The 15,611-nt window shown below is 36.3% G+C and overlaps 1 protein-coding gene and 1 pseudogene across 1 annotated transcript in view; both read left to right on the top strand.

The window, feature by feature from the left end:
* Window positions 1–15,611, top strand: part of UGGT2 (UDP-glucose glycoprotein glucosyltransferase 2) — a 137,841-nt gene that overhangs the window by 35,323 nt on the left and 86,907 nt on the right. Inside the window, exons 10-11 of the mRNA XM_074378431.1 lie at window positions 1,273–1,333; window positions 12,709–12,800. Coding sequence (XP_074234532.1) covers window positions 1,273–1,333; window positions 12,709–12,800 — 153 coding nt within the window. The remainder of the gene's footprint in view (window positions 1–1,272; window positions 1,334–12,708; window positions 12,801–15,611) is intronic.
* LOC141579832 (small ribosomal subunit protein uS15-like) lies at window positions 1,973–8,310 on the top strand (annotated as a pseudogene).

Below are 15,611 nucleotides of genomic sequence, written 5' to 3'. Positions count from 1 at the left end.
TAAACAGTCAAGAATTTGATAAGTCAGTGTTTATATATTAAAACATGAAATACATGTGTGTATAAATATATATGTTTAGCCACACTGCTGTTAATTATCAGTAGCTTTTGAAATTACTAGATCAAATACCAATAAAGCAAAATTATTTTAGTTTTCAGAAGACAATTGATTAGCTCTTCTGACAGTAAGTCATTATAACTGTTCAAGGGTTTTGTTACTAAGCTCTGCCCTTAATTTGTGGTTGGTCATTAAAAAGAAATTTACCAGCTATGTAACACTGCTTAAGGGCTAAATGGTAGGCTTGAGCATACTGCTTTCCTCTAGCCTCATCAGTGATGCAACCATAATTAATGCCCATGCCTAAAAGTTTTGTTTCCATAAGATGTTCAGACTTAATAAACGGTGTTTGGTTTTAATTTTTATTAAATAAATAAGTCACTCTGTAGACAACCAGTAAATGTTCATTGAAATTAAATATTTGATGAATGAAAAATTTGCATTATCAAATTTTCAGTTGTAATTTCTCTCAAATTCTGCCAAATTTTAGGAGATAATACACACTTATTGTGGATTATTTTAAGGTACCCCTTTCTGCTTGAGTTTTACTTAAAGCCAAACTTCCCATTATCAAGCTTTAGTTTTTTAGATCATTTTCTTCTATACATAAAATTGACAGATAAATAAACATTCTTAGTAGTTATAAGGTCAAATAAATATAGTTAATAGACTTATTTAAGTAACACTTGTGCTCTGTTTTTAAATTATAAGGGAATTATAAGTTCTTCAAGAATGAATATGTGAAGTCACTATTACCAGTATTTTAGAGCTTACATACTCTGGTAAAGATCCCAAGTTAATCAGAATTCTTTATGTACAAATATTTCAAAAATTGCCTATTTGCTGCCACACATATGATGACCTTGATGATTTCATACAGAATTTCTCCCTGTGGGCAAAGCAACACAAAATAGCATTTTCAATCAAGTATTCTTGAAAAATAAACATCTAGCAGTAAAGGAGCTTTGACAATACTTAGAGTATACAGTTAGTGCGCATGAACTTCTGACAGTCTCTGTTCCACCTGAATCAAATACCCTTGTCAAGTGAAAGCCGTAGTGTTACCTGTCAGATAGGCTAGTGGAAATGTACACTTCTCAGTTGTGAAGCCTTTAGAGTTTTTAATTTCTCATACAAAGTATTACGTTATGTTCAATTATAGATCAGTCCTAAACATTTAAGGAAGAATGAATTATATCTGTTTAATTTTCCCAGATCTCTGACCAGAATTGCTGTAAATGAACGCATGAGGGAGGAAATAGAGGAAAATCAAAAGGTTTGTTTGAATTCCTTTTTTAAAAAAATTACTATACTGATAAAACAATATTAGACTTTGGATCTTCAATTTTCCTACAAAAAGAAAATGTTAACTTGCACTTTTTGATTGCTAAAACAGTTCAGGTTTTTCCTTTTTTATATTGTCTACTTTATATAGTATACAGTTTGTGATTTTAGTCAGTCTTCCCTGATATGGATCGTACTCATTAACCCTGTATACTCCAAATTTTCTGCCCACTTTGTATGGTTTTCTTCACAAGATAGAATAAAGGCTATGAGATAATTCTTCAGTTTCTTATTATTAGTTTTGCTTAAAAGTTTGTGAAGACTGAGTCAAGTTTACACCACTGAAACATTATTAGACTCCTATAGCATGTAGTACACTATCACTAGTTTGGTAAGATTCTGTTAAATGTTCTCTTAAATTACCTTAAGACCCCAAATGATCTTAATTGTGTTAATACTTAGGAAGTGCTTGAGAACACTGCCTGGGTTTATTATATGCGACTGGTTTGGCTTTAAGTAATATAATATCAGACACACAGGGCCCTAAACAGTAGGAGTTCATTTTTCTCACATAAAAAGAAGTCTCAGAGTAGATTGCCACAAACATGGTTTTTTCTTTTATGGTTGCAAAATGGCTGCCACGGCTCCAGACCTCTTATCTGTATTCAAGGCAGAAAGAGGTAGGAAAATGGTATCAACCACATCCCTCCGGGCTAAAGCTTTTCTGGAACACTTTAACTGATTTCCACTTCCATCTCATTAGCCAAAATTTTTATTCCTAGCTACAAGGGAGACTAGAAAAGTTGGTGTTTACTATTCTAGTAATTGAGGCAAGCAGAGGAGAAATGGCTTAGGGACAGTGCAGGGTTAGCCAGTCAACAGCACCTGTCATACTGAGACACAGTAAGCTCTCAGTAAACGTCAGCTGTTTTGATGATGACAGACAACTACAATGATGACAATGACGTAGATGCACAGTTCATTGGAGCCTGAGTGATAGAAACCACAACAGAGCATCCCTCCTTGGGATGGTCTTTGCCGCAATGACCACCTAACAAATTCTTGCTTATCCTTCAAAACTGAGTTGTGGTATTACTCCTTTCTGTAATTCTCTTAATTGCTCTTACCATTCTTCAATCAGAATGGATTTTTTTTTGTAAAAGAGTTTTTATATTTGTTTGTTTGAATAATGCCACTTGCAATAAAAAAAAAAGGAGAGTTTGGGAAAGAAAAAGGAGGGAAAAGAAAAGAAAGCCTGAGTATTGTTGGCTTCACATAATCCGGTTTATTTTTTGCTCAGTTAACAATCCAAAGTGCATGTTCCTGGTCATCAAAGCTTTGCTCTGTGTGGTGATGTTGGTTCCAGAGGCTGAAGAATTTCATGAAGTTAAAGAGGAGATATTGTGGGAATAAAAGAGATAACTGGGGAGACCAAATGGGATAATTCCAAAGGTAGACCACTGTGATGACATAACCATGGAATCACAGTCAAAGCTAGCTGCTGAAGGAGAGTAGAAATGAAAGTTAGTGGAAATGAGTAAATTGGGAAACTCCGAACCTAGGGGCTTGAATAATCACAGTACCTGGCACAGAGCTTCCTGTCAGAAATATTTGTTGAAGGGAAAACTTCTGAATGTTTAAATGCTACCTGTAAAAACACTCTATATTTAGCAATGTATAGTTTGTAAGATGTTTTATATGTTGTAGCAGTTATTAATATCCCAATGTATAAACTGAGATCCAGTGATTTCTTCTGAGTCACAGAATTGGTTCAAGACAGAACCAGAATATGTGCACTGGTTTACAGCTCATTTCTGAACAATTTAATAAGAATTTTGAATTCTTCAATTGCCAATCACTTCACCAGGTGATTGGAAAGATATCTGAGGAAATTAAGAAATCTGATGTAGTCATCTTCTTCTTAAAAATTCTTCAATGACTCCTATTTCCAGAAGAACAACATACGAAGTGCTAGAGAGATGTATTTAAATAAATTAGTTGGGTAGGGGAAGTCTGGTGCAGACTATCCATTCCCCAACAGAAACCCACCACAGAAACCTGTTGATCATGCAAACCTGAATTAGTAAACTAGCTGCAGTGAGGGAGAACAAGACCTTGGTAGACTCTCGTTAGTGTCTCCAAAGGAGGACATTGGGATAGAGTATTTACAGGGTTCATGGGATCTCTGTTCATGTGGTTTAAATTGGTCTTTTGAGGTGGGGAATGGTTTGGGATTGGGTAGAGTTTGTAACACAGTAGTTTAGGGTGGGTGATCATAAATGTGATAGGTTTGGTGAGCAAACTGTTGTCCAATAAGCAAGCTCTTTGCCAAAGTGAGATAACTCTCTACATTTGCAAACCAGACTGTTACAGATTTACCTGGGAAAAAAATGGTTTCCAAGAATTTTTTGAAGCAAATGTTTATGTATTCAGTTACATTTTTATCGTCCTGGACAAGAATTCCCTGTAATACTTAAGTCGTGTTGGCCCAGGTGATCTCAGTTCTCAGCCCTAGTAGTTGAGTATGTTGACAGAGGTGGTCTCATTTCTCACGGGGAAGGTAGGAGATGATTAAAGAAGTGGACAGTAGCTGGGTAGAAAGCAGGGAGAAGCAGTGTTCCTTTCCCTATAGTGCTTCATGACCAAGGTGTGATGTTATTAGTAGGTGGTAACAAGTCATAGGGAAGGATTATTTTAAAAATTTAAGTTCCTCGGTTCATACGTTTGCAGATGGAAGACATGAATTTCTGAGATGGATTATGCTATTGTTCAGAAATAACCACTCTCTTCCCTGTGTCAGAGGAGTTCACTTTTCTGCCCCTGGGGTGTTGGTTGATGCCATGTGACTTGCTTTAGCTCATATAAAATGAGCCCGTAATGTCATATCCATGCAGAAGCTTTGAGTGCAGCTGAATGGTTTGGTTGCAGTCTTGTTTCTACCCTCTATCACAGAGGCATGTCTCTGCTCTCCTGAAATGAAAAAGAGCCAAAGATGACCTGATCATGGGAATATGTGATACGAGCAAGAAATAAATGTTTCCTGTAGCAAGCCACTGAGATTTGGCCACATAAGATTTTCAGATTCTTTATAGTAGGAACTTGATTACAGTAATAATCATCAGATATGTCAAATTTTGTATGTTACTTTTTCATTTATTAAAATTTTATCTTAGGCTCTTGAACTATAAACATGCTTTTATGATTGAAAGAAATTCATAATAATTTCTGTTGCTCTATGTAACCATTTTGAAATTCCTTGGAAACAAATTGAAAGTAAACAGTGATTTTAGGAATATTAGAAGAACCAGAAGAATAAAATAGCTATAGAAGAAATGACAGGCAGAAGTTCTTGGTTCAGTATTTCTGGTACATTTACTAACTTTGATAAAGTTACCTTCTACAAATGTCTCCTGTAAAATGTAACTAATTATATAGTTTAACTTAGAATAATCTTTGGACTTACTTTGTAAATATACACAAGTGTAAGATGGCAGAAATAGTGGAAACATAGTCAAAATGACAAGTTTAGGTTGAAGTTATTACAAAAAAGATTATTCTAATATTACATTTAAAAATTATTTTTCAGTTACATTATTCAGAATTCTCTCAATCCTGGTATTTGCTCTAGTCCCTCATTTTTTCAGGAATTATTTGAATCTTGTAAAATTTAGTATCTTTATTATTTGTATAGTTTAGCATTTTAATCTCAACTTGGCTAGGGGAGGCTAGTTATAGTTAATTTTATTTAGCCATATCATAATTTTAATCAAAGCTGGCCTAAGCAAACTGATGCTTTATTATTCAGTTAGGAATACGATTGATCCTAATAGGAGTATGAGTGTAGTCCAGTTCAAAGTGGTCCTGTTCATTCTCCTAAAAGTCAGAAACAGCAGCAAAGAGAGTGAGTAAAATTCCCACATAGCTAGAAGAATGAAACAACCTTTTCAGCAAAATTAGCGGAAAGCAAAACCCCACACGCTCTTAAATTTTATGGCATGGTGAAACATGCTCAAAACCAGTAGAACTGAAGTGTTAAAGCTACAGTTGTGCTGAAGGGAAGAATGAGTTGCAGGGATCCTGGCGTTGAGAGCCCCAGGAATCAACAGCAGAGGCTCATCCTCAAAGGAGAGGGCTCCACTCCAGGTGGGAGCACGGCGGGCAGTACTGACACCAGGGCAGCACATGCTCTGGGGGGGATTGAGAAGAGGAATCATACTATGTGCATGAAAGTGACACATTTAAGAAAACCTGACTAGTAAAAGAGGGGACAACAGCTCACCCAGAAGACAGGGCAATATCCCTTGATGGCAAGAGAAAAAAGTGACTGATGATCAGAGCCTCTAAACAAGGGTAATGTTTGAGAGTCTGAGGAAGACTGACTGCATTAGGTGACCCATCTTAAACTGTTCATCTCTGTAAGGAAACTTAGAGCCAAGAAACCTGGAAAGCTGATTTTGCCCCTTGTACCCCAAAACAATATCTGGTCTAAGAAAATCTGATTCAAATATAAATAATCGAAAAGGCAAAATTGCTGCATCTGGTAAAGATCTCACTGTATGAGGGGGAAAAGCAGTGAAACTACACTGTAGATGAAGAAACCTTACTAAGCAGAAGAAAACTGAAGTATAACATTCGGACATGTGCTTAAAAAGTTGGTGAAGCTGAGAAGGCAGCACACATGCAGAAATAGAGTAACTCAGAGTGAAGATGGACAGAGAATAGGAGGTAATGCCTAGACAACCAGAGAATGTGAAACCAAAACTGGAAGGACTTTGCAAAGGTGTAGAAAGTAAAGGTAAAACCATTTCTGAAATAAATACTGAAATTACAAGTGGCACAGAGGGGAACTGACCTTATAGAAAACACAGTAGAAGTTCTCCTTTTCGCTGCTGGACCGCCGCCACCGTGAATCACATGCACGCTCCCGGGAAGGGCCTGTCCCAGTTGGCTCTGCCCTACTGCCGCAGTGTCCCGACCTGGCTGAAGCTGACGTCTAACGACGTGAAGGAGCAGATCTACAAACTGGCCAAGAAAGGCCTGACTCCTTCACACATCAGTGTAAGCCTGAGAGATTCACATGGTGTTGCACAAGTATGTTTTGTGACAGGCAATAAAATCTTGAGGATTCTTAAGTCCAGGGAACTTGCTTCTGATCTTCCTGAGGATCTTCATCATTTAATTAAGAAGGCTGTTGCTGTTCAAAGCATCTTAAGAGGAACAGGAAGGATAAAGATGCTAAATTCCATCTGATTCTGATTGAGAGCTATATTTATCGGTTGGCTCGCTATTATGAGACCAAACGAGTCCTCCCCCCCAACTGGAAATATGGCTCATCCACAGCTTCTGCCCTGGTGGCATAAATTTGTGTGTACTCAAGCAATAAAATCATTGTTTAACTAGAAAAAAAAAAAAACCACAGTAGAAGACAGAGGATAGAAACAATAAATGCAAAAAGTAAAAAAGCAATAGAGAGAATTCAAGGGAAGATGATAAAGTAAAGGCAAGTAAAGGAAATCTAATATACCTGGACTAGAGTCCCTGAAATAGAAAAGTCAAACAAATAGAGCAAATGTTTAAATCTATAATTAGGAAACTTTCTGAAATAAACGGTCCAGATCCGCAAATTAAAAGTAACCAAAAACGGGCAAAATGAAGACATTGGCTGTTGAACTTTATAGAAAACAAAGGGAATTATTTATGTATTTAGTGAAAAAGATCATAAGGAAAGAAAATTAGACTGGCAGACTTTTCAAGAACAAATTCAACACCAGGAAACAAGCTCCACCTACAAGATACTCAAGGAAAGAAGAGCTGTCCTTCAGGTAGATATGTATATACAGGCTACAGAAGTGCTGAACATTCAAGGACTCAGGTAATACTGCTCCCAAGAGCACTTTCTGAGGAATTTCTTCTGACCAATAACTGATTGAAGATTCTTGGGCAGAACAGCTGCCTGTTGGGCATTGAATATGTGTCAAACTGAAACTGAAAAGCGAGGGGCAGGGTGATAGTGTGGTGTGTAAACAGTACTTACTCTAACAAAGATAAAATACTGCAACTAATAAATATAGGAGGGGAGGTAGAAAATAGAGTAAACCTTCTGATTGCCTTACCTGTAGTACTCGGGAGTCAAGGAGGTGATTAAAGCTAAAAAATCAAGCAGTGGAAGCCTAAACTTATTAAATAAGTCCATAGTTTACCACTAATGAATATAAAACTGTTGAATAAAATTGAGCTGTGCAAGAGGAGAGGCAGCAGAAAGGAGTTAAACGTTAATCTTATTATTTTTTGTAACAGAAAATCATTAACTATTGATTAAAGAAAGAGATGACTGAGGGTCATTACATGAACATACATGCTTAATAGTGACTAGTGGAACAAAAGTCCAAATCTAATGAAGTATGCAAAGAACTGAATGCACAAGAAAAGAAAGAAACAGACATTTAAAAAAAATCTAGGAAAAGTAAATACAGCAGGAAAGAATGACAGTTGAGGTTAACCATGTCTGTGATACCAGTAAATGTAAATAAGCTTAACTAACATTAGCAAAAAGTTTCAGTTTGGATCATTAGGCATATCCAGTGTATATGAAGTAAAAACTCTTTAAGTAAATTCAGAAATGTCAAAAATTAAAGGATGTGCGAAGGTATACAACCAAACACTATGTTTTAAGAGTAGTGATCTTAAAATACCATAAAGCCAAATTCAGGCCTAAAAACATTAGTGAGCTAAAAATATCCCTTTATAATACCAAAGGCTATAATTCACAATGAAAAGATAGCCGTCTTCAATATCTTTACATCAAAGCACTGCAGCAACATTCATGAAACAAACTGAAAAAATTAAGAACAAAGAAAACCAAAACAAAGCAGGAAAAATTAATACAGGTAAAAATTAAAAGTTAAAAATAGTAAAACTAATAAAATGATAATATATCATAATTAAATGGAATTTATTTGAGAGATGTAAGGATGGTACATAGATTAGGAAATCTATTCATATAGTATCATTACATCTAAGTGGTAAAATTGTATGATTATAGATGCTGAAAAAGCATTTTATAAAATTCAAGATCTATTCCTGATTGCAAAAAAAACCAAAACACTATAAGGAAATTGATTATACTTCCTTAACATGATTAAAAGTGGGCATGTGCACATGTATTTGTGTTTATCTCAGCTTTGTGTCTGCTCTGAAGCATTAGCATCTTACTAATAGAAAATTACTAGAGGCATATTTACTAAAATCAGGAACAGGACAGTGAAACTCATTATCATCACTGTGATTATTATTACTGCATTAGTTATTAGCCAACATCATTAGTCAAGAGAAATATATTGGAACTATAAAAATGGGGGAAAAGTGAGCAATATATGAGACTCAACTAAAAACAAAAATTAGAGGTGGAAACTGAATATAACTCAATAAAAAAATAAATAATAAATAAATAATTAGAGGTGGAAAAGTGTATTAGTTTGCTAGGGCCGCCATAACACGGTACCACAGACTGAGTAGCTTACTCCACAAACATGTATTTTCTCACAGTTCTGGAGGCTGGAAGTCCCATGTCAAGGGTTCAGCACATTCTGTAGCCGGTGAGGACTCTTCCTGCCTCTTGCTGTGTCTTCACACAGCCTTTCCTCAGTGTGCACACAGTGTGCCAGCCTTATGACCTAAATTACCTTCTCAGTAGTAATTACCATCTCCAAAGACAGTGTGTTAGGGCGGGGGGTGGTTTAGGGCTTCAACATACAGATTTGGGATGAGAGGACGCAGTTCAGTCCATAGCAAAGGATAATGGAATGCACAATTAAAATAGGTCATGCAGTAGGCTCCATATATTGCAAACAACTAGTTAAAAATTAAAATGTAAGGGAAGACTCCAATTAAGCAACACAAAAAGTATCTAGGAATAAACTTAACAAGTACGTAAAGCCTATATAAAGAAAAATTCAACACTCTACTTAAGAGCATGTTGAAAGACATAAATATCTTGTATTGGAAGGTTATATTAGAATGAAGTCAATTCTAAGTTAATTTGTAAATATAATCAGAACATAGAGTGTTTTTTTTTCCCCCTGAAACTTGACAGGATGAGTCAAAAAATTTCATGTGGAAAAAGTGGGCAAGGAATAATAGCCAGCATTACTCTGAAAAAATTTAGAAAGCGATAGTGACCTTGGCCCCGTGTGGACACCAGCACAGACTGTGTCTGCTGGCCGCCCGCTGCTCCAGGCTGTTCAGGGATGCTGACGCCACCGACTGCTACCACCTTTTCCACTTCTCATCTACTCAGAATTAGCAGTGAAACAGTTTTGAAAGAAGCCTTGATTTCTGAACGAGAAATCTTGAATTTAATCAGTAAACCAATCATGACATTATTGTGGTTGTCTTGTTTACTGCCTCCTTCAGAGCAGACTGAGAGAAAGACAAGAAAATAATGGCTTTCATGTCATTAATCACAGGCAAATGTGTTTGGACTAGTAGTTCACGTTGCCCACTACCACATGATTTAAAATTCAGTGTCAATCTAATATGTGTTTCTTATTGCTTACCATAAGACCTGTTAAATTCTATTTCAAGACACTTTTTGTTTTGGTTGTGGGGAATAGGGATGGGAGGGTCAGGTAACTTTCTTTTTGCTTCAGTAGTGTGAAACAGATTGTTTCAATTATGTAATTACATGATAAACCAAATGCAGGTATTTAAATACAAAATCCAAATAAAAGATTACACCTAATTCCAATAAAAGCTTTCACTTTTCTAATTACTTAGAATGTATGAAAATTTTACCGAGTTCTAGAGAAAATTCTTAGATTAGAATATCCTCTCCAAAAGTTCCTCTGTAAAATATTTTTTGGAATCTGATTTTCTCTCATCACTCATACTGAAAAAAGTAAAACCCTTCCTGTATTAAGGTTTACATCTGGTTGGACTTCAAATTTTAAGTTCAAGATGCATGTAGTTCCAGCATGGGGGCCTCCAGATAAGCTTATAAACCAGCTTGCTTCTGTAGTGCTTAACCGGTCTTCTAAAATCCAGTCAGCTGGAATTTTTTCATCTTCAGCTAATGGCCCTGCTCCATTGGTTGTTAAAGGGGTACATTTCAATAAATTGTTCCCTCTTTTTTGAATGAGGTCATATTTCTCCGTGGGGATTTATCTTTGTTTCTGCTCAAAGCCTATGTGCACTCCCAGCTAAATTCCACTTTAAATTAAAATCTTTTTATATTTTTGGACCTTCAAAATAGTGTGAAATTGGGCCTCAATCTTACATGAAGATAGGCCAGAGGCCATGAGATCTTAGGGAAGACTTGTTCTTCCTCCATCAAGAACCGCGGTGAATTCAACAAGATTCTTGCGGTTTCTGCAGGGCATTTTGTTTTCTGGATCATCTTTTCACTTCATTGTGAATGTAGCACTTCTCTATGTGCACCAGGGTATCTCTGAGCCTGCTGCCTGCCCTCGGTGGGCCCACGGCTCTGCCTCCCGTCCTTCTGAGACGGCCTTTAAAACCCAAGCTTTAGGCCACCTGGGACGCTCGCGATTTCCTTGGGGCAGAGCTTTCAGCGTTTATTACATCCTTGGACTCATGTTCCCGCTTCTTCTCTGCTTTTAGATGAAATCTTTAAAAGGCTGAACTATTCCTTTAGAGAGCAATAGTAATATTTTTAATCTAACATATTTGATATTTTTCTTAGTAGAAAAATTTCAGGATCTCTGGTTCATTATATTGCTAGAAACCAAATTCTTACCCCTTGATTTGAGAAAGGCTGCCTTAAATCATACATTTGGGGTAATTTTCCAGGATTTAAGGCTACCGTCTTTGAGGGGGAAAGAGAAAGAATTTGTCAGCGCCGATCTCCAACAGTGTTTCAGCATCAGGTTCACTGAGTTCAATTTATTACCCTTATTTTGAGCATCGTGTTTGTTCAAGACACTGTGCTTGGCATAAATAGTCTGTGGGAATTAGCAGTTTAGTATAGATCTGTGTTTGTTATGCTTTCTACTTATAGTCGAGATGTCTAAAATGAAGGAGGTGCTGGAGAGAGTTTAAGATAATGCACATGAAAACAGGTAGTGAATTCACTAGGCATCTGTAGATTTTGAGGTTGGAATGCAAGTTTCTTAGAAAAAGTACCTATTTGATAGAAAAGTACAGTAGTAGCTAAAGACAAATCAAAACTTTACCTTTGAACCTCTCATATTAGAGTTTAATCCCTTGCTGGTATTCTGCATAAAGCAAATGGAAATATTTTCTTTCCTGTTACAAATTTAGTTCCTCCTCTCCCCTCTCTGTATGTAGCTCATCTGTCATGGTGAGTGATGCAGAAAAATTCACCACTGTAAAGCCTCCTCTGAAACTCTTTAAGTTAGTTACTTCATCTGCCTTTCCAGAATAATTTCTGCAAATCTTTTTTAGGTCACTTATTGTGTGACGTCACTGAAATGCACTGTTTTGAAATTGTTTTTCCTGCTAAACCGATTTGCCTACTCTGGTACTAGACATAATAAAAGCTTCATTTGTGAGTGCTTTATATGTGACTAGATACAGATATACATTACATTTAAACTATAACAAACTTGTGAGTATTTCGTTTTACATTTGAGGAAACAGACTTATGGAAGCTAATAAGTAAATTTGCCTAAATCTCACCACTAGTAAGTAGCAAGACTAGGATTTAAACCAAATCTGACTCCCTTACCATGGTCTTACTGACTATTCTGTGTGGCTAGAACACTGCCTTTTTTTCTAGTGCTTGGACTCCTTTCTAGCACCGAGTAGGCACTCGGGAGATACTTACTTAATGAAAAGTTAGTGAACATTGAAACACTGATTTAATGGAAACTTTTATGAATTTAGAGTGATTGCCAAATATTTACACATACGCCAAAGTTTTGAATTCTGGGATATCAAAGAATAGGAGTGTGCCAGCTATCAAATTCTAAGTGTGTGTGTACACATACGCACAGTACAAAATGTAATAGGTAAGTTATTGTCATAGCATTAAAAACTTAATATCACATAATGCAAAATCAGAATACTCAGGTATTATGTCTCTAACCTAATCATTAGATCCCCATCACTTAGATTAAATGGGCAGTACTACCCACATACAGGCCGAATCTGGCCTCCCTCCTGTCTTTATAAACAAAAGTTTTATTGGAACATAGTCATGCGCATTTGCTTGCTGCTGTGGCTGCTTTTGTGCTGCCAGGGCAGGGTTGAGTGGTTCAGCAGAGATGATATGGCTGGCAAAGCCTAAAATATTTACTTTCTGACTTAGTAGAAATAGTCTGCCGACTCCTGACGTAGATCCACTGTTGTTGTATCACTTGGTGAACTATTATTCTTTTCTGTTTCCAGCATCTTCGAGATAGATATGAAATTCGGCCAGGCGATGCTTCTCTGTATATAAATGGGCTTCATATTGATATCAATGCTTATGATCCTTTTAGGCAAGTATTGAATTATTTATATAAACTATGGTTTTACATATGAAGGTAAACATTGTCCTGAATTTGGTATTCATCAAAATGCAAATAATCACTTTAAACATAAAGCAAATACACCTTTTTGATTGTGCAGAACAGCTCTATTATTTTGGTAGAATATTCTCGTAAGTGTTTCTGAACATCAGAACTGGAAGAGACCTTGGAGATGTTTGTTCAGATGAGAAAATTGAAGTTTCTGAATCCTAGACCTATTCTTCCCCTATTATTTGAAACTGTCTTTAATTGACACATCATTTTGCTGTAATATTTCTTAGGATGAGACTCAGTAGCCAGGAAGCTGTACCCTCCAGAAAAGAACTGAAACGAATATGAGATGTTTTCCTAGAAGAAAGAAACTAACAGGAAGAAGTTAAAGTGCTTGTATCTGTCAGACAGGAAATTTGAAATTATAGATTACTGGATACTATCTCTAAGGTCAAAAACGTTCCTCAAAAATGCTCTAGTGCAGAATTAGAAAGTCTTGTATTCATTGTGGTCATTGACCTGTAAATTTAAGTCATGAGCCAAACAGAAGAGAAATCAAACTAAATTTATTTTATTTTTAAAGAGAATCATAAAACTACTTTAAAAATTCATATTTAGACTATAAGATGAATTTAGTAATAAACACAATACTTCAGTTCAAATATTCAGTTTTAGTTGAATTTGCTTTTATTGAACTTAAATTAACTTTATTTGTTTCATTTTCTTAGTAGTTTGGAAATATATAGGAAAACACAGGAAAGATTGAGAAGTATTGAGTAGTTCAGTTGGGGCTTTTTTCTTTCTTTAGTTGAATCTTTGGACCTAATGTTGGGAAAATGTTCATCTAAGATATAGAGGATAAGTACTACACATAGAGAAGAGCGGTTGTTAGCTCCTGGCTGTAAAATTCAGAGGACAAAAATTGCATCTGTGCTCAGAAGCAGTGATAATAGGCTTAAAAGAGGGCAGAAATGGTAGGTAGATTTTGAAAAGTTTTCTGTGGCATTGTATGGGGAAATTTCCATAGCAAGAACACTCTGATTTAGTGTAATTTAGAAAGGTTGTAGGTTATTCACGAAATAGAACCACCTTGACTCTTCCACCTAGTACTTAGTGTTTGCAGGATGCATGATACATTTTTGTTCCTCATTAGTGGGATCACTAGTTGTAGCTGCTATTAATTCCCTTAAAGGAGAAAAAAGAAAATATGTGAGGATATTTATATCTTCTGACATTTTTAGCACAAAATAAACAAAGAAAGTTTCTCAGGAGAGATCTGAACATGTAGAATAAACGCAGTGTGAAGAGACTGATGAATGAAAAATATGATTCAGGAAAGAGGAGAGGAAGGAAAATGTCTGAAATATGTCTAATATTACTGAAATTATATCTTGGATCTAGAGAGAGGTCCTATGCAACTAGTTCTTTAGAATTGTCCATTTAGGGAAAGAACACGAAAGAAGAACTGTTTTTCTCTTCCTTCCTATCCTGTCCCTTGCTGCATTTTTGGGTTGTGGAGAACTGATGCTCTGCCTACGGCCTAACCTTTCTTCCTCTGATCCCAGAGGATCCAAAGCCTCCATGCCTCAGGATCAGGTCAGCATTCGTTCAGTCCAGGCTGTGCCCAAACCTAGCTCTCGTCCCCAAGGAGACTAGGATGGTAGGAGGCAGTGGCAGTGACCAGGGGAAAAGGCAGGTAGGACCAAGTAAATTTAGGGAGTTCCGTAAATGTGTCTTACATATCTACCTTAGATACATCTAGCTTAGAACTACTTAATAGTCACCTCAGCCATAGAATGGACCAGACTCTGGTCAAGTACAGCTGCTCAAGAAATGACTCAGGTACAAAGTGGATGTTACGCATTTTGATGGCCAGTCATTTCCTGCTTGAGTAGTGTAACTGCAATATAACTACCGGAAAGAGGTAACAAAGATGTCTTGATATCCCACTTGTGTAGTTTTTCTGTATTTTAATGAAGTTGTCTGATTCAGTTCTTTTGAGCTCTTGATAAATACGTATTTGTAATGCAAGCAACATTAAAATTCAGTGTTATAAAATCAATATTAAAATTTGATTTGATAAATATCTGAATGCTTACTACACTGTAGACTGCTAGATATTGGGAGCATAGTGATGAACAAGACAGAAATGCCTTGCTTAATTAAGATGTACAGTCTAGTAGGATAGCTAATATTAAATAATTGTATTGTGATAAGGTTTATAAAAGGTAAATGGGAATTTTTAATTCCAGAGATTTAAACTTGTAGAACAGGGAGGACAATGGATATCACATTTCTTCAAGGAAGTGATACTTAAGGGTGAATCAGGGGAAGTGAAGAGTTGAGGTTCTGCAAGCGTGACATATTTGAGAAAATGAATGGCCTAGTGTGGCCAGACTGTGCAGTGGGGAGGAGCTGGAAGAAGCTCAGGTTGCGCAGGTAGGCAAAGATCAGATTGTGGAACCATGTTTCAGATTTTGGCCTCAAGGACAGGAGAAGCCAATGAAGGGATCTAAGCAAATTTAAAGGTAGTAACTATTTAGAGGAGAGGCATGAGAAATTAATTATTTAACAATCCAGAGATATAAGGAGTTTTTCCTGATGAATAAACCTAGCATATTTCAAGAACCAGGTTTTTTTCCAATCAAAATTCAAGATTTGGAAAGAGCAAGGAAGAAACTAGTGCTTGTTGAGGACAACTGTGTGCTCAGTAGTAAATTTACTTCATCGTAATACCCTATAAAGTTATTATTAATATTCTCTTTTTATATATGAGGAAATAAAGACTCA

Source organism: Camelus bactrianus, chromosome 14 (assembly GCF_048773025.1).
Source record: "Camelus bactrianus isolate YW-2024 breed Bactrian camel chromosome 14, ASM4877302v1, whole genome shotgun sequence".
In the NCBI taxonomy this organism is placed as follows: domain Eukaryota; kingdom Metazoa; phylum Chordata; class Mammalia; order Artiodactyla; family Camelidae; genus Camelus; species Camelus bactrianus.
This window is presented reverse-complemented; position numbering and strand designations above follow the sequence as displayed.